This window comes from Cheilinus undulatus, linkage group 19, assembly GCF_018320785.1.
Source record: "Cheilinus undulatus linkage group 19, ASM1832078v1, whole genome shotgun sequence".
Classification (NCBI taxonomy): Eukaryota; Metazoa; Chordata; class Actinopteri; order Labriformes; family Labridae; genus Cheilinus; species Cheilinus undulatus.
The window spans coordinates 24900011-24923269 of NC_054883.1; the positions used below are offsets into that span (position 1 = coordinate 24900011).

Consider the following 23259-nt stretch of genomic DNA (forward strand, 5'->3'; position numbering starts at 1 on the left):
TTAAAGGGCATGGTGCAGCGTACCCTTAGACATTTTACTATCTAGACAGCATAGTCTGAGTATGAAGCCAGGTACAGAGGGAGGAATACACATAACTGTGTTTTGGTGGTAATATCCCCCAAACAAGTAGAAATAGACCAAACTGTAGCTGGCTCTTTAAACTTCTCTTCTTCCATTGTGCCTTTGAACACACAGAACACACTGGACATGAAATATGCTGTTGGAGGATTAAAGGGAAATTTCACTGAAGAATTCACACAACATCAGAAATGATCACAAAGACAGTGAATATTTTTGCATTTCAGAAAAAAATACACAACTTTATGAATTCTTAAAATCTCCAGACACACTGACAGGATTGGACAACATCTCTGTTCTGATGATTTTCTCTTTGCTCGAAGTCTTTGCAAAGCAAAATCAGAAAACAGTGCATTAGAAATATTCATCCCTCACAGGAGGAGTATTTTTTTGGGCAGGGCAGGATGTCAGACACACAAGAGCTGCAAAAGAATTATTCTGTCCCCCTAATGCTTTAACGATATAAAACCACATTATCATTATCCAGTCTGTTGTTTACTGGCCACCTGCTCCCTCATTAGAAATTATTCTCCAACCAAATGCCTTGTTTTTAACCATTGACAGGCATCCACACTGCTCAGTCGATGCATATTGAGCTTTCCTCTAGCAGTAATGTTTAACCTGAGTGGAATTGTCCTGTTTATTTTGGCTGTGACATTTTCTACTGATATGAAACCAGAAAGCCTCATCGATAGTTGAAGTTTAGAGAAAAAACTTCATTAGATGGGTCCATTTTTTACTTTGAGAAACACACCAGAGATGTCTGTACCTTATTGAAGGATTCACACAGCAGTGAGATCTGACTTCAGCACAGAGAGCAGACACCAAATCATTAACGGCCATTCAGTAGATTCAAAATGAACTATGCTCACATTTCATTCAAACTGAAAAATGACCTGATCAGTTGCATGTTCACAAAAACGCACTCAATGAATGCACAACACTGTTAGTTTAAGCAGCCCCTGTGGCTGAACAAGTCTCCAGTGGCGTGCATGCCAGTCAGTGGTACATCAGGCTAGGCTTGCACGCTTTAACGTCCTCATAAAAATAGCGCTCCTAGTACCAAAATCTGATAAGGTAGCAATGCAGAAAGGTGGATCAGATTCTGATTGTTTGAATCTTTTGCAAACAGCCTGTAATATAGTAGTCTTTGTCTTTTTTTAACACCATGATCAGTGGCTGCCTCCTTGCATAAAGTATGTTTCAGGGCTTTTACTGAGGGGATCACACCAGCAGCCCATGAATGCGATGCACTGACTGCTCTAGTCAGAGGTTCAAATGGACAGAAGTGTGAAATTTTAAACTGGCTGCAGTTAAAGTTGCAGGGAGATGGTAGTCTGCTGCATAAGTGGCATGCATTTGTTTTTTGTTCCAACAGGCTTTGCATCATGACAGACTATTCTACCGGGTCGAGACGTCCTCCTGCAGTTTTTTTTGGTTACACTTCCCACTGGCACTTTATAGCCTGCAGCTGCAATACTGCACAATGCAAACTTGGCTGATTTGGTCAGTGAGCTGGACGGTGTTCATAACCAAAGCTTGTAAGACCACTTTCTGTTGCTTTTGTCTTGTTTCGTAGCATATCACAGATGCATGCACTTTAGATTTGTCTGTTTTCCACGTTGGACATACATCAGCAGCTCTCATCAGCACATGTTGCATTTTGTGACAGTGGATTGATGAGCGTTAACAGGGCCAACATGGGCTGATGCAGATGTTCCACCGATGCACTGGTGCGTTACTACTAGAAAGGGAGTCATTTGCCTCAGAGTGTGCTTTGTGCATGGATCCCTGTGCCTTGTGCCTGTGTATGTGAAATTTCCACATTTGTGTTTTCTTATAGATTAGTCTATTCTGACAGACAGACAGACAGACAGCTGGAGGTCATAGAGACAGAAGGAGAGATCAGCAGACCATGAGAAGTAAACAGCGCATGCATCAAAGTGTAGATATGGAAACTTGAGTGAACACAGGAAGCATTTAGTAGTAGGCCTAGGTGTTAGTATCATGATCTAAATGCATACCTTTATCTTTCATTCAGATATTAGCCCCAGTGTTTATTGATAACAGTTGCATCAATTTTGCATGACTTTAATGTATTTGGACGTAAATAAGGGGTCCACAGGGTATGAAATGGCATCAAAACAGAGAATGATTATCTTAAAATGTGATCCCTCAATACTCCCCTCCGTATCTTCACATCCTAGACCTGCAATATTAGACTTAGATGAGTTGACTGAATTTAAGTTTCTATTTAATAAAACAGGGTAATTAAAAGCCAGGAGCATCGTTAATGTCAACACTTCTACTTTCTGTCCTCTCCTCCTTTCTCTCTTCTCCTCTTTCCTATAGCACCAAAATAAAGGGAAAACTGTCAATGGGGGTGGAAAGGAGTCTATAATGTTTTTTGCAGGGAAAAAAATTCAAATATTTTCTCTCTCTCTTCTCTGGTTCCTCTGACTGTGAGAATAGAGATTTCTGACTTTGTATTCAGATGGTTTCTCCTGTATGTCTTCAAACTCAGCACCCAATCTAGGTCAACCATCTCATTGCTTCCCCACTGCCTGACAGAGCTGCGTGCATATATGTGTTAGTGCATATGTTTGAGTGTCTGTACGGGGTGCATTCTCAGTGCTCCAGGACATAACAACAACAAAATTCAACATGTGTTTGCTTCTTCTCCTTAAAAGAAAGTTATTGAATATTAATTTTTACTATAGAGGACCTCTACATGATGCGTGCTTGGAGTAATACAGTGGAGTACATCATCCAAATGCTACAATAGCAATAGCTGGAGGTATTGATTGAAATAATCAATGTTGCCGTCTCTGTTGACTGCTTGCACTGGGTCTTTGAAAGCGTGCAAAACAGGCCTGAGGCATCACATCACAGTTGTCTGTGACCAGCCTCCTGAATCACTGAGGCTGCTGGAGACGTGGACCGCACCCACCTCCAATCTTATTCTGAGCTCTGGTTATGCCTTCACTCCAGATATCGAAGCATTTACCATATCACTCTGGCAGCTTGGATTTATACACCAGTGTATACAGACCAGTCTATGCATGCTTGATATTTATTGATACACCAAGACATACATAAACACACTTGCACTGTGGCTCCTTTTCATACAAGTGAATGGGCTTCAGAATAATCCATTGTTTCAGTGCCTAATTAATGATTTTTGGATAATTCTTTCGATAAAATTGCACACATGCGTCCATGAACTTCCAGGTATTGTTGCTGCACTTTTGTAGATCCTGTGCAAAAGCTTCACACAATTCTGATAAAAACCTTTGCTGAATAAACTATGTACAGTGCTTAACAAATTTATTAGACCACCTGTCATAAAAACGAGAAAACAAAAATATTTTAGAAATCTTTCAAAAACTTGTTTAAAACTCAAAATGTTATTTATTTTGCAAATTACAAACGGAAACAACTAAATTGTCCTTTTTCACACATAATAACCAAAAAAACTTCATATTTTGTGTGGCCTCCTTTGGCCTTGATAACAGCTTGCATTCTTGCTGGCATTGTTTTTATGTACTTTTCCACAGTCTCTTTTGTTATTGAGTTCCAAATAGTTTCTAGCTGTTCCCACAAACTTGCTTTAGATGAAACTTTTGTGCGATCAATCTTTGAATCTACTAAATCCCAAATTTGTTCAACAGGATTCAAATCCGGACTTTGACTTGGCCAGTCCATTAGTTCCAGTACTCCAGATTCTTTTTTCTTGGTCAAATAGTCTCTGCACAGCTTTGAAGTGTACTTGGGGTCATTGCCTTGTTGGTATATGAGCCCACAACCAATCAGATTCAGCCCAGAAGGGATTCCGTGATGCGCTAAGATGTTGTGGTAGACATTCTTGTTCATGATACCGTCCATTTTCACTCATTTGCCCACGCCATATCCACAAATGGAACCCCATACTATAATGTAATCTCCACCGTGTTTCACTGTGGGTGCAATGCATCTGGCATCAAAATGTTCTCCAGCTTTTCTGTGGACATAAACACGACCATGCTGGCCCAAGAATTCAAACTTGGACTCGTCAGTCCAGAGTTCCTTCTTCCAGTCATCAACAATCCAGTGTTTGTGCTCCCTGGCAAATCTGAGGCGTTTCTGGATGTTAGCAGGCCTCAATAATGGCTTCTTAGCAGCTCTTCTTCCCTTTAAGCCTTGTTCCGTCGGTCGTCTGCTTTTGGTCATTCTGGAGACTTTCTCAGACTCTGATCTAGAAGCATTCATCTCTGCCTGAAGATCAGCAGTGGTCTTCCTTTTGTCTCTAGTACTTCAGATCTTGAAGTGTCTGACATCTGCTTCAGTTAACTTTGGTTTCCTGCTTCTCCCTTGGTGCATTTTGTAAGTACCAGTCTTGGCAGTTGACTTCAAAGCATACTTGACCACACTGTGAGAACACATTAAGTCTCTCCCTATTTGTCTCAGAGACCATCCAGCATCATGAAGTGCTTTAATGCGGACTCTTTCATTTTAGTGAGCTCTCCATGTTTTACCATTTTGAACAGAAGTGAGGAATTTCAAACTGAATTCACCTTTTTATACCCACATTTGAGCCGACTCACTGGGCTTCTCGTAGAAAACTCAAACTCATTTTTCTGTTTAGGAATGCAAGTAAATAACTATAATTTGACATATTAATCAAGAAATAATTATGTGCTTTACTATTTTTTCAGTTTTTTGTAAATCAGTAAATTTGAAAATTCATGGATAACAATAATAATTATATTTTAGCATTAAAAATATCATTTGGCTTAAATAGCTTCTACATATTGGTGTATTAACCATTGCAGAAACATAAAAAATGATGTTGGTAATTACCAATGCTGTTAATTTAGGGCAGCTGTGGCATAAACCTTACTTTGGGTGGTGGTCTAATAAATTTGTTAAGCACTGTACATGAAACAATTTAGAAACCAACTTTAGGAATTTTACATTCAGACAATGCATGCTAAGAAGTCTGCAAACATTCTGATACTGATTTGTGCTTAACTTAGTCACCCCAAGGGAAGGAATTTGTTAAACATATCTTATGTCAGAAAGTCGTGTTTGAAAGTTTAAAAGTAATACTAAAAGATTTCAGGTTGTTTAAATTGTGTTAATGAAGTCTATATTTTTGTGAACTTGACTTCTATATCAGGGGGCAGACTGGGGAATTTGTTCCCATTCAATGTGTAGAGCATTTATAAGGTCAGGCACTGATGTTGGATGAAATGCCTCTAGCTCGCAATCCCCATTCCAGTTCATCCCAAAGACACTTGATGGGGTTGAGTTCAGGGTTCTGTGCAGACCAGTCAAGTTCTTCATTAAACCATGTCCTTCTTTGTGCACTGGGGCACAGTCATGTTGTGATAGAAAAGGGCCTTCCCCAAACTGTTGCCACACAGTTAGAAGCATAGCATTGTCCAAAATCTCCTGGTATGCTGAAGCATTAAGATTGGCCTTCAGTGGCGATAAGGGGCCTAGGCCAAACCCTGAAAAACAGCCCCATACTGTTATCCCACCTCCACCAAACTTCACAGTTGGAACAATACAGTCAGCCAGGTAACATCCTCCCAGCATCTGCCGGACCCAGACTCACCCATCTGACTGTCTAACAGAGAAGCTTGATTGGTCACTCCACAGTGTCGGTGTGCTTTTCACCACTCTATCTGATGCTTGGCATTGGACTTGGTGATGTGACGATTGCATGCAGCTGCTCAGCCATGGAAACACATGCATGAAGCATCTGCTGCACAGTTTTAGTGTTTACATTAATGCCCGTTAAAGTTCAGAACTCTTCAGCTATGGAATCAGCAGAGCGTCAATGACCTTTTCGCACCATGCACCTTAGCAGACGTTGATCCCTTTTCGTGGTCTTCCGCCTCATGCTGTGGTTCCTGAACTCTTCCACTCTCCAATAATATTACTTACAGTTGACTGTGGAATATCCAGGAGGGATGAATTTTCACAAACCCTCTTATTGCAAAGGTGTCATCCATCACAGTACCACACTTGAAGTTACTGAGCTCTTCAGAACAACCCATTTAGGATCACAAATGTTTGGAAATGGAGACTGCATTACTAGGTGTTTGATTTTGTATACCAGTAGTGAGGGGCCTGACTGAAACACCTGTCCAATTGTGGCCAAATACTTTTGTCCATAGAGTCTAGCATGCTCTGTGTGTACAGACTAATCTGATCCTTTACAGGCAAACGTCCTTTATTAGAAGTATTCTGCTGTGTGTCCACCTTTCCTTTTGGATGGTCACAAGAAAATATGCCAGTAATGTCAGTGTCATTTGAGAAGCAGCAGGTGTACGGTTGCTTTGTGCACTGTGATGTCATTTTTGGTAGATGGCAGCCAGGAAACTATAGCACCCCACTGAGGACAATAAACCAACCATGAGGGTCACACTCACTGATCAGCATAGCTCAGCAACAAACTTTGCTGGTTGACATTATGTTGCTCCCCATTTCTCCAATTTCTGAAGTCTTGATTTGAACTTGTTGCTGTATTTCTGCAAACCTTTAAAAGTCAGTCTTAAGGATGAAGAGATAATTCTCTCTGAGGCTCCAATAATTCTCCATTTAAATGGTTTTGGATGCTTGATAGCACTAATTGCATCTTGATGTTGAAATGAAACTTGATTGAAAATCTACACAAGAGAGTGTTCTTTCTATTTCTTTTTATTTCTATGTCAGTGCGTGTTTTAAAATCTTAATATCCTTACAGGCAAACACTGACTTGTAATTTGGCATGCATGTTTGTGCATGGGCGTTTGTCTCTGTGCACATACTATTCACACACTTGCTCTCTCTCGGCAATTCTCACTGAATTATGCATTATTCCGAGTTTAATATTAAACGTTAGATGGAGGTAAATTGAACCTATCAATCATCGGAGACATTTATATGTGGCAGACTGGGGGAATCATTTCTGAATAGCAGAGCAGTCTTTGAAAATCAGGAGTGATTGGCTGGGGAAATTGGGTGTGGAAATTCTAATTATTTTTCTATTTTTTCATCATTTTCCAAGCTTTGCTTCATTCTGATGACATTAGCATTATTAGCCTTATGTTAGGGATAATTATTTTTGCAGCTCTTGAGGATGGTAATGCACAGCTAATGACTTAGAATATATTCAGACCTCAGATAGTCAGATGTTTCTGTTGATTCTCGTTAGAATGTCTCTTATTTTGAGATTTAAAATCGGATATGAGCAACCATTTATTATGGAACTATACGGGAGCAATAGCAATCAAAGTGTATTTGAAACTCTTATTAAATGAACAGACTGACATGAGTTTGACTGAATAAAGAGTGACAGAAATATTCAAGCCTGAAAAACTCCAATATCGGTGTGCTGTGTGTATATTTAGCTTTTTAGAATTGTCATCAAAGTAGCAAACTGTATTCTAGATAGCAGATATTCATACTTCATTTGTATTTTCCCAGACAATAACAGTATATATTTATATTTTATTAAATAAAGGTTTATTGTTTTAGGCAAGCCTAAATGAAATGATATGTTCAGCATCCTTTTACCCTGTTTTATGGTTAGCTAATATACCTTTATACTGTAAATTTAGCTCAGGTTCCTCCCATTTCTCTGATCTTTGCTGAGATGTTACCAGACCTTGATTGGAGTCCACCTGTGATAAATTAAACTAACTGGACATGATTTAGAAAGACACACACACACCTCTGTATAGAGGGCCTCACAGCTGACAATGATATCAGAGCAAGAACCAAGCAATGAGGTCAAATATGGGAAGGCTACAAAAACATTTCTGCTGCACTGAAGGTTTCAAGAGCACAGTGGCCTCCAGAATTCTCAAATGGTAGAAGTTTGGCACAACCAGGACTCTTCCAAGAGCTGGATGTCCTGCCAAAATGAGCAATCGGGGAGACCTAGAACCTGAGGGACACTCTGACTGAGCTCTGGAGATCCTGTGTGAAGATGGGATGAAGTTCCAGAAGGACAACCATCACTGCAGCCTTCCACTGATCTGGACTTTATGGCAGAGTAAATAGACGGGAGACTCCTTAGTACAAAAAACATGATAGCCCTCTTAGATTTTTTTTTTTTTTTTTTTAATTAAAAGCACCTGAAGGACTCTCAGACTGTGAGAAACAAGATTCTCTGGTCTGATGAAATCAAGACTGAACTGTTTGGCCTCAATTTTAAACATTACCATCCCAGCAGTGAAGCATGGTGGTGGCAGAATCATGCTGTAGGGTCTTTCAGCAGCAGGGACTGGGAGACTGCTAAGGATTGAGGGAATGGAGCAAAGTACAGGGAATGAAAACCTATTAAGGACCTCAGACTGGGCCCAAGGTTTACCTTCCAACATGACAACAGCCAAGTAAACACATGAGCCTGACTGAGCTTGAGAGGATTTGCAAAAAAAGAATGGCAGAAAATCCTTAATTTCAGGTGTGCAAAGCTTGTGTCATATTCAAAAAGACTCGGCAGTAATTGCTGCCAAAAGTGCCTCAACTACATACTGAGAAAATTGTCTGAATTCTTATGTCAATGTGATATAATTCTCTTTTCATTTCTACATGGCTATGCTCATAATGTTGTAACAAAATTGTGATTAATTCTTATCGTGCAAGACTTGGCATGTAAAGAATGAAAAATACTGTAAAATGGTGGATCTGCAGTTCCTTTTTCAAAGTAGCATATGGTTGTAGCAATCATATGACAGCTGCAGACTGCTGATCCAGACATTCAACATAACAGAGCGTGAAATAGCAACAAGACAACCAGGATGAGAAGAAGATAGAGGAGAAAGGTTAGAGGGGAGAGCAGGGCAGTGCAGCCAAGCCAACAAGGCACAGTGAGTCAGACAGCAGACAGGTTATAGAGGGGCATGGAAATGACTCTTCACTGATCCTTGTATTGTGTGCATGTACTGAATGCATCTCACTGTGTTATTTCCAGGGTGCACGTGTTCACATAAGTGTATTCAGCCAGAAGGGGCAGGTGTAGAGGACTATCAGGTCAGGGTGAGAACATGGGTCAGAGGAGCCTGTTCTGTCAAATCCTCCCACTTGGTGAGAGCGGCCTCTGTGATTGTACGTGCATGGTTGTGTTTTGTTCTCCTGTGGGTGGAGCAAAAGTAATTTTTTATACCAGTGTGCAGACAATAATAACAAGTAGACCAGTAAACCACTTATTTTAGAGGAAGCCCCAAACTTAACACATCATTATACAGACAGAACAGGAATCCTTCTTTAGAGGATTTCAAATCTACTGTAGCATAAAAGAACAAGCGTTTCTTGTGTAAGTTTCACATCTCTAAGTGTAATTCTCTGCAACTCTTATCAGTAATGAGTTTGTAATCTGGCGGTTTAGTCTTGGGGAAAATAGATGCATAATCAAAATCTCTACAACCAAATTAATGCTGCTGAATGAATTTAGATTGAGGATTTGCTTGCATTTATAAGTCTTCCAGCTATTGTGTCACCAAGCAATAGGTTAGGGGTCATCTTAAGAGTCAAAACCATAAAGATGTTTCCTAGTCTCACAAAGGCCACTGGAGGCAGTATTTTAACAGTTTAGAGCTCCTTCTATTCGGTATACATTTATCATTTTTCCTTCACAAAACAACCGACCCCGTGGGTACAGATACTGAGTCTTGTCAAGGAAGACATAAAGTATTAATGGCTGTATTTGATTTGGGTGTCAGTGCCAAGACTGTAGTATTCTATAGGCCAGGGGTGTTGAAATTTTAGCGTTGAGGGCCACATCCGGAAATATATCAGGTTTGGTAGGGACCACTTTCATTAACCTCTCCTTGATGATAATAAAACTAATAAAACCAATCTAAAGTATGTTAAGATTTTCTTAGTGGGTATGACAAATGGCTCATTCATGGCTGAAAGGCAATTAACCATCATTTAAAGAAATTTCAGGGCGCCTTTGTTGGTCTTGCTTCTACTGGGAATGCCATTGGTGCTGCTATTTGCTGCTGTAATCCATCAGGACATTACAAATTAAGGAGTTGTTATTATTTTGGTTGCTTATATGTTTAACATTTATAGTGTCATTCCAATTTATTCTCAAAAAGCACTTCAGTTAATTTGTCTTGTCAAAATGCTTGTTTACAGAATTTGCATGGTAGCACCGCCCTGCATGTCATGCATTTGTTTTATGTTCTAAAGTGGGTCATATTCCATTTTATTTTTAGAGTTTGCTGCAGGCCAATCAGGAATGGATTGGGTCCCCAGGCCATAGTTTGGACACCCCTGGTATAGGCTAACACAATAACATGCCTCACAAGCAAAGCAAAAATTGATAAAGCAGTCTTTTACACCATTAGTCCCACTTGTGAATTTCTTGCACATCTATATTGCAGGACTCATTTTAACCCTTTGAGGGTGTTGAGGCCATTTTGTTCCTTTTTTTGGTCATTTCCTGTTTGATTTTTGGATTATTACTGCAGACTTGGACTGCAGTGGTTTCACTGAGCAAGACAATATGGTGTTACCAGTATCTGAACGTGGTCAAAAGTTATAGTCTTTTGGTCCTTGGTCCCCCCAGTCTCCCTACTCTTGTAAAGCCTGGACACTGACCCATGGCCAGAGGCGCTGGCAGGACTTAAGTCAGCTGCTTGGTATGGCCACAGCACCTGTGCTGTTATGGGCACCTTGTGCCCTTTCCTCTTATCCAGCTCCCTGCATACAGGGAGGGTGGGTTGGTCCAGGTGCCAGGGGCTGGCAGGGCAGGCGTGTGCATTGTGAAGGGGGCAGCTGGGAGGATACCTGGATGGATGGAGCATGGGCCTTGTGCAGGCCTGGACAATAGGAGCCAGAGCAGTACAGGACCATGAGTGATATGACAAAGTGCCATCCATATGCTACCATACCTGACCTGACCTGAAGAGGTCAATAATGAGCTCTTTACACTTTTTGTAAACACTTAGGCTGTCAGTGACCAAAAGTGCACCGTGAAATCCATAAATTACACAATATTTTATCCTCTAGCAGTCACAGTTAAAAAATGCATTTAGAGGTATTCGGCTTTCATTCTGGAGCCAGTGCTTCAAATTTGCAATTTTTCTTGTTCATCACCAAATGTCAGCCATTTTACATATTTGGTATCAGTTGAAATTGCATGCTTTTTTCATGGTTTCCTATAGGGGCACTATTATTGCAATTTATTAGAATCTAAAACCTAATAATGCATAAAAATCAAGGTTGTTGCTCATTATTAACACAATCAAGGTGGTAATAATCCCTTTCAAGGAAATCCAGTTTGAATGTATTTATTTGTCTTGCATGACAAATATTTGTCTTTTTGCACCTAAACTGGCATTAAAAGGGTTAAATTCCCCAAAAATAATGTATATTTGATGTTTAAGATCACGTCTGATCCTGATTTAAAAATAACGCAAAAGACGTAGGAAAAATAACTGACATATATTATTTTTATTGTGACTTATGTAAGCTGCCATTTTGGGTCACATGTTTGTTTTTCGGTGTGCCATTAAAGAGAATGGCTGCTGTCAGCCAGCTGGTGTAATGTGGTCTTTGCTAGGGTTCTGGTGGATCAAGATCCAAACTCTGGTGACTCATTTCCACTCAGGAGGGGACACGCCAGACATAGTAGTTGTGTTTGTGAGTGAGAGTGAAAATAACCATCTGTGGACCATCTCGATAGCATCTTTTATTTACCGACACCACCCTGCTTTGCCTGCTGTCAGTCTGGTTGTTAACTCGTGAGCTGATAGACCGACTGGATGTTTGATTTGCAGACTGTTAGGATCCTCTCTAACTTTATAAACTGACTCACTTTGGCTCACTTACCTTCAGTGTTGGTGTGAGCTCTTAATGCTGTTGAAAAATAGAATTCTTCTGCAAGAATAGCAGCTTCAAACAGAAAACCTGCTTTAGTCTGCTGATACTAAAAAGTCACAAGTCATATTGCAAAGCACAATGAAATGTGCCCCAGATAATACAGTTTCCTATGTTTTTTATGTCTATATTCTGTAACACAAACCCAGAATGTAGGGCTTATTATGTAGAACTATAAGACTTAGTCATAAACTTTACTAGAATAAGGGCATTCATAATGAATGTTCAACTACCTACGTCCTCGTACCAATCCCTACTGCAAACAGTCATTAAACGTATGATTGTTATGGACTGGTGAAATGAAGAAATGAACCAGTCAGTGTGTGGGTTTCACTAAGACTGGGGCAAAATCCCACAGTCGATCACTTCATTATTTAGTCTTTTACAGAAGTTGAAGCTGCTGTGTTGATAAAATCCTGTCCCCAGGGTCTGCTTTCTCTTAAACTCAAGGACCAATTTCCTGCTTTCTCTGACGTTTTATCACTCACTCTCTCTGTCAAACATCTTTATTGATGATTTCAGACAATCTCAAGGATCTGGAAGACAGAAGAGTGAAGTATGCTTCCATTATTATAGTCACTGAATCCAAGCAAAGAGAAAAATTAGATCCACCCTCAAGGAACCACTGATACTGAGTCATTACAAGCCAAGCAAAGTGACGTTATTTGATGATCAGTTGGTTTGCTCTGCAAATATACATATGTTTACAGCATGTGGGGTACTAAGGATTCACCACTGAGCCTGACATGCCACAACCCAGGGCTGGGGGGGGGGCAGCTAAGCTCGACACATGTTGACGTGTGGCAGCCAAGGTCAAGCTTGATGGCATCTCTTTTGTCTGGGCCTTTATAGCCTTGATAATATGCCCAGAGACCGCTGGTGGTTTTCAGGCCCTTGGGACATCCAAAGCACTAGCAGAGGCTTGTGGCAACTTTACTATCCCCCTGACGGTACCCTAGGCTATGCTAACTCGCCAAATCCACCCCTTACTGTGCCCTAAACTTTGTTATTTTTTCAACAGATTATTGGTTTAGCAGTGATGATATGATATGATAAGATAATGTACACTGTAATGATCTGTTGGAAAATTTTTCTTGTCAAGAAAAACCCAAGAAGACTTTGCAAGTCAATTCAACAGCTGAAGAGCTGTCCTAAAAAAGCTTTCAGAATTTCAGAATGACTCCAGCGCACAGTGCAAACACCTTTGTTTCTCTTCCCCTCGGTTTATGAACGGTTAGTTAAGCTTGTGCATGCTAAATAAGCATGCTGTACAGATCTGCTGCATAGATCTATAACAGTATAATGACTTTTAAATAGAGAATTGCTATATCTTAAGCCTGGTGGAGAGCAGTGGGAATCCTGATTCCCAAGGAGAAGGAGTCTGATTTTGTTATACATGGTGCATGTATTTCATTTATTCTCATTAGGGCTTATTAAAAAAAAATTCCATGTCTACTCTTTTTCTTAGTCTTTGTGTAGGTTAATAATAAGAGTTTTAATTCTGACCCTTATGGCCTCTGCATAAATCCAGACAACTCCAGCCTATTTGGACAAACCAACTAAGTACCCTCTATCATGAACACTGCAGCATGGAAAAGATGTAATGATAAGGAATAATTGGTAATTCAGTGAATTTTACTGTGAGCAGTTAACAGTTTGATCTGTTTTATTGGCCTGTATTTAAGAAAATGTTCTGATGAAAGTATGATTAAAGTACATTAACAAAGCAATAACTGCAGTCCTTAAAACTGACGTTGATTTGAAACACAACACTTTACTCAGCTCTCTTCAAACTTTTAGAAGTGCAGGCTGTCTGATCATGCTAATTCTCTTTTTTTTGTGCTTGTTTTTACATGTTTTTATCAGAAATGCCGGTTCCAGATCAGCCTGCAGAGCAGGAGAAGGGGGCCATGGTCCCCCCGGTGATGCCAGCCTCCAATGGAGACAGATCTGAGACAGAGACGACCTCATCCATCCTTGCCTCCGTCAAAGAGCAGGTAAAAACCTTCACTGTGCATGTATCCAAAGTGCTTTTGTGACAAGAAACCCACACTGATATGTTTGGTTTCCTTTCTCTCTAATAGCTCTTGATCAGCTTTCTGTGAGTGAGGTCAGGAGGCTGTCAGTGTCATTAAGGGAGAAAAAGCTGTCTCCTACTTATTAAAGGTGTTTAAAAGACACCAAAGATTGATTTGCGCAGAGGGAAAGTGAGAGTTTAATGGATGGAAATGATGGAGATTACAGGGCCTGAGCTGTAGCCAAGTAGACTTCAGTGTAAAAGTCATTAAAATCAAGGCAATTACTCAACAGGGAGCTTTGGAACAGTATTGCATGAAGAGTGGTCGGGCTATGATGCTGCGGTTTCTGGGGGACTTGTCTGGAGAAGTTGGTGTAAGTTAGTACAGATTGGTTTAATTCTGTGAAAAGTTATGAAATAATTGTGGGTTTAATACATAAAAGGATTTTTTTTTTTTAATCCACAGAGATAAACATTTTGGACCGAGTAGAAGTCAGAGGGGCTTGTGGGCTTGATAAAACAGTTCTGTGTAAATGTATCAAGCTTGATTTCTACTTGTAAAATGTCTTAAATCTTAGATGGCATTTTGACATCGCCCCAACCAACTGAAAGAGTGGCATTGTGTCCCAATCTGGAAGGGAGCAGGTGATGTTTGAGAGTGTAATAACTATAGGGGTATTACACTTTTCTCAGGGTCAAAGGTTAACTGATCCCTGATCTGCTGCTCCAGCACCAGCTCCCTGAACAGTTGGGCTTTACAGGCTTGAGGTCTATGGTAGACCACATCCTGGCACGTCAAGTCCTCACTATGTGCTTTCGGGAATTCATTACAAGGCTGCTTGCAGCCTGTGTCTACTTCCAGAAGGTGTTTAGCTCAGCTCTGTGTGCTGTGAGGTGTGATGACTCCTCCTCTGACTTTTCCCAGTTGATTCTTGGATGAGGCAGGGTGCGTCTTAGTCCCTCTTCACTCTTCGGTACTTGTATGGACTGGATAATGGGGCGGGTAACAGGGGCAGCAAACTGATGAGTATCACTGGCAATGTTCAGAGGTAGCTGGTCTTGACTTCGCTGATGATGCTGTGACCTTTGTGGAGACTGTGTCGCCCTTGTGGGGCTTGGACTTGGGTTTGCTGAGCAAGACAGTGTGGTGTTCCTGGTATCTGAGCATGCAGATGAAAGTCAGAATCTTTTGGTTCTTGGTCCTCCTGGTCTTACTTTATTCTTGTGAGGCCTGGACATCGACTGGCAGAAGGCACCAACTGGACTCCTATGTGACAACTTCTCTACAGGGCATTTTTGGGTATTGTTTACAAGACTTTGTGTCTAAGGCAGGTATATTTATGAGAGCGGGGATGGGAAGGGTCAGTTGCTTGATACAGAAATGGTGTGTGTGTTTTATGGGCCCCTGGTGCACTTTCCCAGGCCTGAGAGTTGTGATGCAAACAAGCGGCAACAAGAGGCCGTTGCAATTACGGCAGAAGAGCTTAGTGTGGATGCTCCTAAAGCACCAGTTTTATCAGAATTTGACAACATTTCTTTGTTAAAAGAACAAAGAACAGCATTAAGTTGTTTTCTTTTCAAAAATGACAGAAGTTGAGTACTGACATGCCCATAGTCGCCATGTTTCGCGTTATTCCTCGGTAGCTGAGCATGCGCAGCTCGACAGCGGCTACATCACGTGTTTTGTTGCTCTGATTGGCCCATAAAGATGTGACAGACAGAACGTTGATCCAATCACACTCCGAGCTTTTTTCAAAGTCTCTGCCTTTTCCCAAATGTTTCCTATTGAAGCTTTCCCAGATGGATGTGTAAAACAAATCCATCTGGCGTGTCAGGTTAGAGAAAGGCTGCATGTGCCATGAAGTGGTCAGCTGGGAACATAGCTGAAAAGAAGGGGCATGGTCCTGGAGCAGGCCTGGAGGATGGCCATCGGGAAGCCAGAGCAGTACAGGACCAAGCTGACATGCTCGGGGAAGTGCCGAACCAGCACATGCTCCCAACCTCACCTGATTTTGACTGAGACCTGTCTGAATACCAATTAAATCCACAGTGTCTCATTAGCATCATGAGATTTCTCTGGATTTGCTCAACCATGGAACAGTTTACAACCTTTGTGACTGTGATTTCACCTTTCGAAAATGCTGAATGAAAGGAAAAAGGACAAGAAAATGCAGATATGTCAGTTCAAGGACATTTGAAATTTTGAAGTAATATATATGGGGATTGATATTGAGGCAGCTTGCAGGCTGTTGAGTCTAACATGAAATACGAAAAGCACCAACACTTTAATGTGCAAAATTGGTGTTACACTTTCTTAACATTGGTCCTAAAAAGACTTAAATTTGAATTATAAAAGTGTGCAGCAGCTCTGGTTGCAAAGAACCCAACTTTTTACTAGTTGCATTTGGCAACATGTACTTTTTTGTATTGTGATACTATTTTATTTGAATGAACCTCATCAGCAAATCCAACACCCCATAGATCCATTATTTTTTACTAAGTTTACTTTAGTTTAAGAGTTAAAGTCTTATATTTGCCCTTTGTGAATAAAGGCCACATGGTAATGGAAATTTGAGCTTTTCCCCTTACAAATGTTGTTCATTTCTGCTCTCTACCCACCAGAAAACCTCTCAGCACTCTCACATTACCGAAGCTCTAAAGCATGCAGACTTGGATCTATGCTTTGCACCAGAATTGAACTCACAGTCCCCCCTTCCTGCCTGGAGAGCAGGCGTACAAAACTTTGCCAGAAGGGAATACATCACATACATAGAGCCACTGTTGAAGTCTTAGTTTCCTCTGCAGCTCTTCAAACCCCTCCCATGAGATAAAAAGTTTTGCAAATTCAAAATTAGTTTCCTTTTCAGCCATCAGAAGGCAACATTAATACTTTTGCACTCAGGTTTTAAGCAACAGGAGATTTATTTTATAATGATTTAAGTCAGGGTGACAAAGCAGTGCTGTGGATGTGTTCAAGGTACTTTGTCATGATAGGGTGCTGATCGTAGATCAGTGAGAGAGAACATAAATTCAAACGACTGTAGCATCAGCCCACAACATAACAGAATACGAAAAAGTCTGAACTTTCTGAATACCCCAGGTGATATGTAAGGGCTCTAGAGTTGTTTTACATCCATAATAATGAGTGAAACTTTGGTGAAACTGAATGTACAGAGAGCTAAAATAGGAAGTATTCTTCATGCAAAATCTCCCCATATTCTCAGATTGATGTCATCTTCTCCATCTCTCGTTAGATTTTTCATATTTATCCATTTTAGTGCTGCTTCAGTTGCAGCAATTTGAGTTTGTGAAGATGCTTTGCACTTTGTTGCATCACTTCTCAACTTGCCTGGGGAGAGCTCTGCAGAGACCAATTTAACCAGTGCTGATTTGCTCAGCAATCTATCAGTTTTCTGCATATTTTCTCTGAGCTGGAGCTAAACTCCTGCTCTGTTTCTTAAATAAGCACTGGCAATTTGGCCTTGTTTCTTGGTAAATTCTAATCAGCATGCTATTTCATTTTTTTCTTTATCCTTGACTATTACTGTGATTTAATCATTCTACCTATAATGAGTTCAATGAAAGCTGCTCAAAACACCCAGGAGGTGCTTAATCTTTCCTGAGGAAAACGCCCTCATTTCAAAAGCAGTGAGGTGTTTTTTTAATCATTTCCACATTTTCTATTATTGGTAAATTACTGTAATTGGATGCTGTTGTTTGATAAACAATCATGATAGAAAAGTCAGAGGAACACAAATACAAAGAAAAACAAAGACTGTGCTGTAAAAATGATTTAGAGCACTGGTGCAATTCTGGAAGACAGTGTATAACTTATTTATCAGTCTGCAATACATATTTGGGCTTAATTTCTCTCTGACATTCATCAATCAGAGATTAGTTTGTCTTCAGACTGCAGGAGATCTTTGCTATAGTTTCTTATATTACACATAAACACCACGCATGCTTTAACATACTGAAACCATGTTCAAAACTAAACTGGAATTAATACAGCGACCTCAATACACCAGCCACTCATAAACTAATACTGATAATCCGTCTGCCCCTATCAGATATGCAGGCTTTAGAACTGTGTACTGATAACAAGTTGGATGGTCCCTCTCCTGTGTAGTTCACATGACACAGCAATCAAATGTGATTTCTCTGACCACCGAACAGTTTTGCATTTTGCCTCAATCCATTCTAATGAATTGTAATGAACTTGGGTCCAGAGAGGACAGCAGCGTTTCTGGATCCTGTTTACACATGGCTTCTTCTTTCTATGATCCAGCTTTCACTGTCATTAGTGGATTGCACGTCCAACTGTATTGACAGACAATGATTTCTGGAAGTGTTCTTGAGCCTATGCAGTGATTTCCAGTACAGAATCATGCCTGTTTTTAATGCAATGGCCCCTGAAGGCCCCAAGCATTCACTATTGACCCTCAGCCTTGTCCCTTGCTTACAGAGAATTCTCCAGATTCTCTGAATCTTTAGATGACATTATGGACTGTAGATGGTGGGATATTCAATGTTTTCACAATTTTATATAGAGTAACATTTTTCTGACATTGCTCCATAATATTTAGACAGTGTTTTTTTTTTTTGTTTGTTTTTTGGGTTTTTTTGCAGATTGTTGAACCTCTGCCTACCTACTGGCATGCTGCCAGTTAACCTAAGTAGTTGCAAAATACTCGTTCCGCTATTTTTAATAAGTGACACTTACTTTTCCAGCATTTTTGCCCCATTCCTACTTGTAAAGCTACATTATGTAATAACGCTGCATTATGTAATAACCCTAACTATAGGACCTAGTGTGGGCTCCAAGGTATGCCCTACCCAACTACCTTGCCCTAACTCTAACCGCTAAGTGACTTATGCCTAAACCTAACCCCCCTTCAGGGCTCTAGACTAAACACCTACCCTACTACCTTGCCCTAACCCTAACTGCTTAGTGGCTTAGAAAATGCGGCGTTATTACATGATGGATGGAAAATGTATTACATTATTACATAATGTGGCATTATTACATAATGTAGCGCTACACAACTTTTTTGAGAAGTGTTGTAGCTAGAGCTGGGAAATTAATCGAAAAATAACCAAAACCAACACTTAGAGCCTCTAACTGACATAAACCTGTTGTGTCTATTATTTCTATTTTTTGTAATTTTCTCCTTACTAGTGTACCACCCCCTTAAAACCAAACTACTGGCTATGTAGTCACATGATAGGTAGCCAGGTGTTGCAAGGCATGTATCCTGCTGTAAGCCCAAGAGAAGTAGAAGTACTAGTCATGCGCTCATTCCAGTCCACTAAAGCTCAAACACGGAGCTGACTGTGCAGTGTGAAAGTTATTTTCTAGTTTTTATACAGCAGCATAAAAAATAATTTCTTTTGTTAGCAAGAAATACAAGTTGTTTATTTTATACTTTTCTTGGAAATTTTGACTTTTTATGAAAAAGATTTTCATTTCAACTGATGTGATGTGTTAAAAAAAGTGTGTTTTGATTTAAAATGTTTCAATAAAATAACCAGAAATTGTTTATCTGTATTTTCAAGTATATATATAAGTTTATCAAGTATTTTCAGAACAAACAGACACAGCGCACCAACTTATTTGGAATTTGGGTTGTAAATTTAAAGGTTAGAGCTAAAAAATTATGTTTAAAATATGGGTGCAGTTATCACAGGCTTCTGCCTGCACCTTTTGGAGTTGGTACTATATTAGTATTATTTGATATTTATTATTTATTGCCATTCGAATAGTCTAATTAAGTTTTGCATGTTCAAAAAAGCAGCCAAACTAAAATAACTCTAAACTATGTTGTGCTCATCCTATTTTGAATTTGTTGCCTGTGAGCTTGGTGCATCCATAAACCTCTCATGCTATCATGCTGTTCACAGCTGATGGAGGCTTTCAGTTCATAAATTTGAAAGAAGCGAGGTCTTTGACAGAGCAGAGAGGGTAATGTATTCTATCCTCCAGACTGCTGACATATTCTCCAGACTCTTTTCTTTGCTGGAGCTTGAGTGCACTTGATTGGCCTTTAGAATGAGCTGCAAACTTCCCTCTTGCTAATATGCTCTCACTGAGCTTGACTACTGTTCTGTTATTAAGTGTGCATATTTGGACTCTGCAGTGTTTATGGGAGTTGCTGTAGAAGTGATTTCATATTGGTGTTTGTGCGTCATTTATGACTTTCTCTGGAGTTAATCCATGTGGGCGTAACCTTTGTGAATGTGTGTATTCTGATAGACTTTCCTCTCTGCCTTAAAGTCCATTTCTGTCACTCCCATTCTCTCCCCTTTATTGATGCTCTGTCTCTGTTGCTCAGGTTGACATCTGTTTCCCTCGCTGTGAATAAATTCTGGGTGAGGATCAGAATGATGTGGAGAATGATCCTGTGTTCCAGCTAACAGCACTTAGAGAATTATCTAGATGATTTCAAACACTATGAGTTTGCTAAACCTGAAATCCATGTCACAGAGGACCATGTAAGCCTCCATTCAGTCTTCATTATGCAAGAGAAATTGAAAATTGTTAGGTTTCCTGCTGCTTTAACAGCATAATAGCAACTCTTTATGCTGTGGCAGTGGTTAACCCAGGGATGAGGCTGTCATGCTACCTTATAGTTAAAACTTTAAAAGCCTCATGGAGCTGGTATGCCCGTTCAAAGCTCTCTGTGCTTTGATTCTATCTGCCAGCCCCTCTGCCAGGAGTTTCCAGGTTTAAACAAATGGGCCCTTTGCCTTTCTTGCTCTGTGGGTGTCTTTAGTGTCCTTCAGCATTAGTCTCTTTCACTGTGCCAATGTGGAAATGGATCATTTAGCCAAAGGGTATTCTGGGAACTGTGTGGCTGTATGGTGTATGTGTAACCGGACTAATTGGATGTATGTAAAAATGTACTGGACATGCTCATCTGTGCATGCAGTCTGCATGTGCACAGGCCTTTGTTTGCTTTCATATCATTTCCACAGGTTCAGTGTCCCCAGCATCATTCCTGTGCCAGAGTTTTACTTCAAAGGACATTAAGCACCCTCGCCCACATTCTCAAGGACAGTGTAGCTCAGCTCAGCTCAGAGTAGTGGCCGTAAGATCAGAAGTTCATGTGAGAAACAAGAAAACAACTAACAAACAGTGTATTTCTACAGGGTTGATTTGCTTCCTGTTTTTACATATTATTAACATACAGAGGGGATGATTGATCAACAGTCTGACAGATTTTATTCCTTTAATTGGCCAGATGTTGTGTTTTCCTGTTTTGGTTTATCTGCTCTGTGGAGATTATTGCATGCTGCAACAAGACTCCATGCTCTTACCGCAGAGCAGAGTAGAGCTTCAGGCTTGTGCAGAAGATGGATTGTAGGGCATGCTGTGGAAATACAAAATACAAATACTATAAACCAAGCTAAAAGGGGGTTGTGTTCTTATTGCTTTGTTAGCATTCTATGGACTTTTGATCACTGGGGTCCAGCACTCTGAATCAAATTGAATGACAGTGACTAGAAAAGCACTTGGAGAGCGCAGACCTCCACCATTAGCCCTATCTCCCAATAGTAAAGAATCCTTAAAAAAAATTCTTGGATCCAGACGGTGATCCAGATCACTCCCAAAGTCTAATCAGTTCTTGCTTATGCCATTTCTGACATTTCCTGAAAATTTCATCAAAATCCGTCCATAACTTATTGAGTTTTGTTGCTAACAAACTAACAAATGAACAAAAAAACAAACTAACAAACCCTGCCGTTCACATAACCTCCTTGGCGGAGGTAATTATTGTATAATTGTTATGATATTCATTTTGGCTCATTTATTCACAATGGCAGATTTTCTGTTAGAGATAGCAACATGATTCCACTGTTTTTTTTTTGTAGATCTGCCAAAGCCGCATCCACACACGAATTTGCCTTTTGACAGTGTTGCGTAAAAGCATGGAAGGTGGTCCTATTGAGGCAATTTTTGGGGGCCATTTTCAAAACCTAGATCAACCTCTTCATTTTTTCAGTTTTAGGTGAATGTCAATTTTCATGGTAATAATAATAATAGTAATGGTAATAATAATGATAGTGAAAACTCCCCACATGACATCATGAGGGGAAAATCTGAGCTTTACTCTGATCTTAAATCTGAACAGCTTGTTTCAGCACACATTTTCTTTAAGGTGGAGAAAGACAGGGAGAGAGGGAATGGTTTTTTTATATTCTTGGGGGGATTGTGGACAGACCAGGGGCACATATTTTTGCTAGAAAAGCCTGAAAAGGTATTTTTTACAATATGTGACCTTTGAAAAATGTACAGCTAAAGACTATTGACGTAAGATCAGGTACAGGTTAAGAGGAATGATACAAGGAGGGGGAGAAGCGCTGCATAAGACAGAGGAGAAATGTTAGCATGTCTGTGGAGAATAGAACTGAAAGGTAGTAAATAGACCAATTAAATTTGTTTCAAATAAGTTGGAGGGAAAGCACTATAATTAGCCTATATGGGAATTATATGTTTTTGGTGTGCAATACCGGCTTTGTTGTTTTATAACAGAAAAAGCAAAAGGCTGTACAGTCTGCCAAAAAAAATAAAAACAAAACAAAGTTCCCATGCCAAATTGCTGAAATGCTGATTTAGACTGGATTATTATAGAGGATCTCTGTGTGCTGAAATATGGTCGGTATTTGCCCTGGAAGTTTTACTTCACAAATTAGACATGGTTAATTTACACAGGATTATAAACACAGACTTGAATGCAACAAATGATCAGAGATACCTAGGTTTTTCTCACCTGTGGGATATTGTTAGTATGTTCGTGTGTGAAGACATAAAGATAACTATCGTCATAGTGGGGGTTGTCTGTTACCAAAGGAAGGAACAGAAAGAGAATGTTAGACATGGATGCACAGACACAGGTGTCAGAGAGCACTGTGAAACCAAACCGTTCTCACTGCTGAAGCAGACATCCGACTGTCGCCTACCTGTGTGCTGTCCTGTCTGACAGTGAATTCTTCAGGTTCATAAACGACAGCTAGAGCTATAATGTACGGGTTCTTTCCCTGATGATGACTTGTGACTTTAAGATGACACTGGCTGCCAAGGTGACTTAAAACGATTTTCCTGCCAGCTTGAGTGGGTAGCATGTCACAATTGCACTATCCCCTTGCCATTCACTCAGTGAGAGCGAGCATCTGTGTGTGACTGGGGCAAAAAACAGTGGTGTTCAGCTGCTCCGCTCTGGCTGTGGCTCGGGAGGAATTATTAGTTGGCTCCAAGGCTGCTCTGCTCTTTGGCACTGCTGTTGTGTGTGCATGGATTGTGT

At 40.2% G+C, this 23259-nt stretch overlaps 1 protein-coding gene across 1 annotated transcript in view; it reads left to right on the forward strand.

Annotated features, from left to right (window-relative positions):
- Positions 1-23259, forward strand: part of ctnnd2a (catenin (cadherin-associated protein), delta 2a) — a 395533-nt gene that overhangs the window by 34868 nt on the left and 337406 nt on the right. The window contains exon 2 of the mRNA XM_041814718.1: positions 13807-13937. Within this exon, the coding sequence (XP_041670652.1) occupies positions 13809-13937 (129 nt within the window). The 5' untranslated portion in view covers positions 13807-13808. The remainder of the gene's footprint in view (positions 1-13806; positions 13938-23259) is intronic.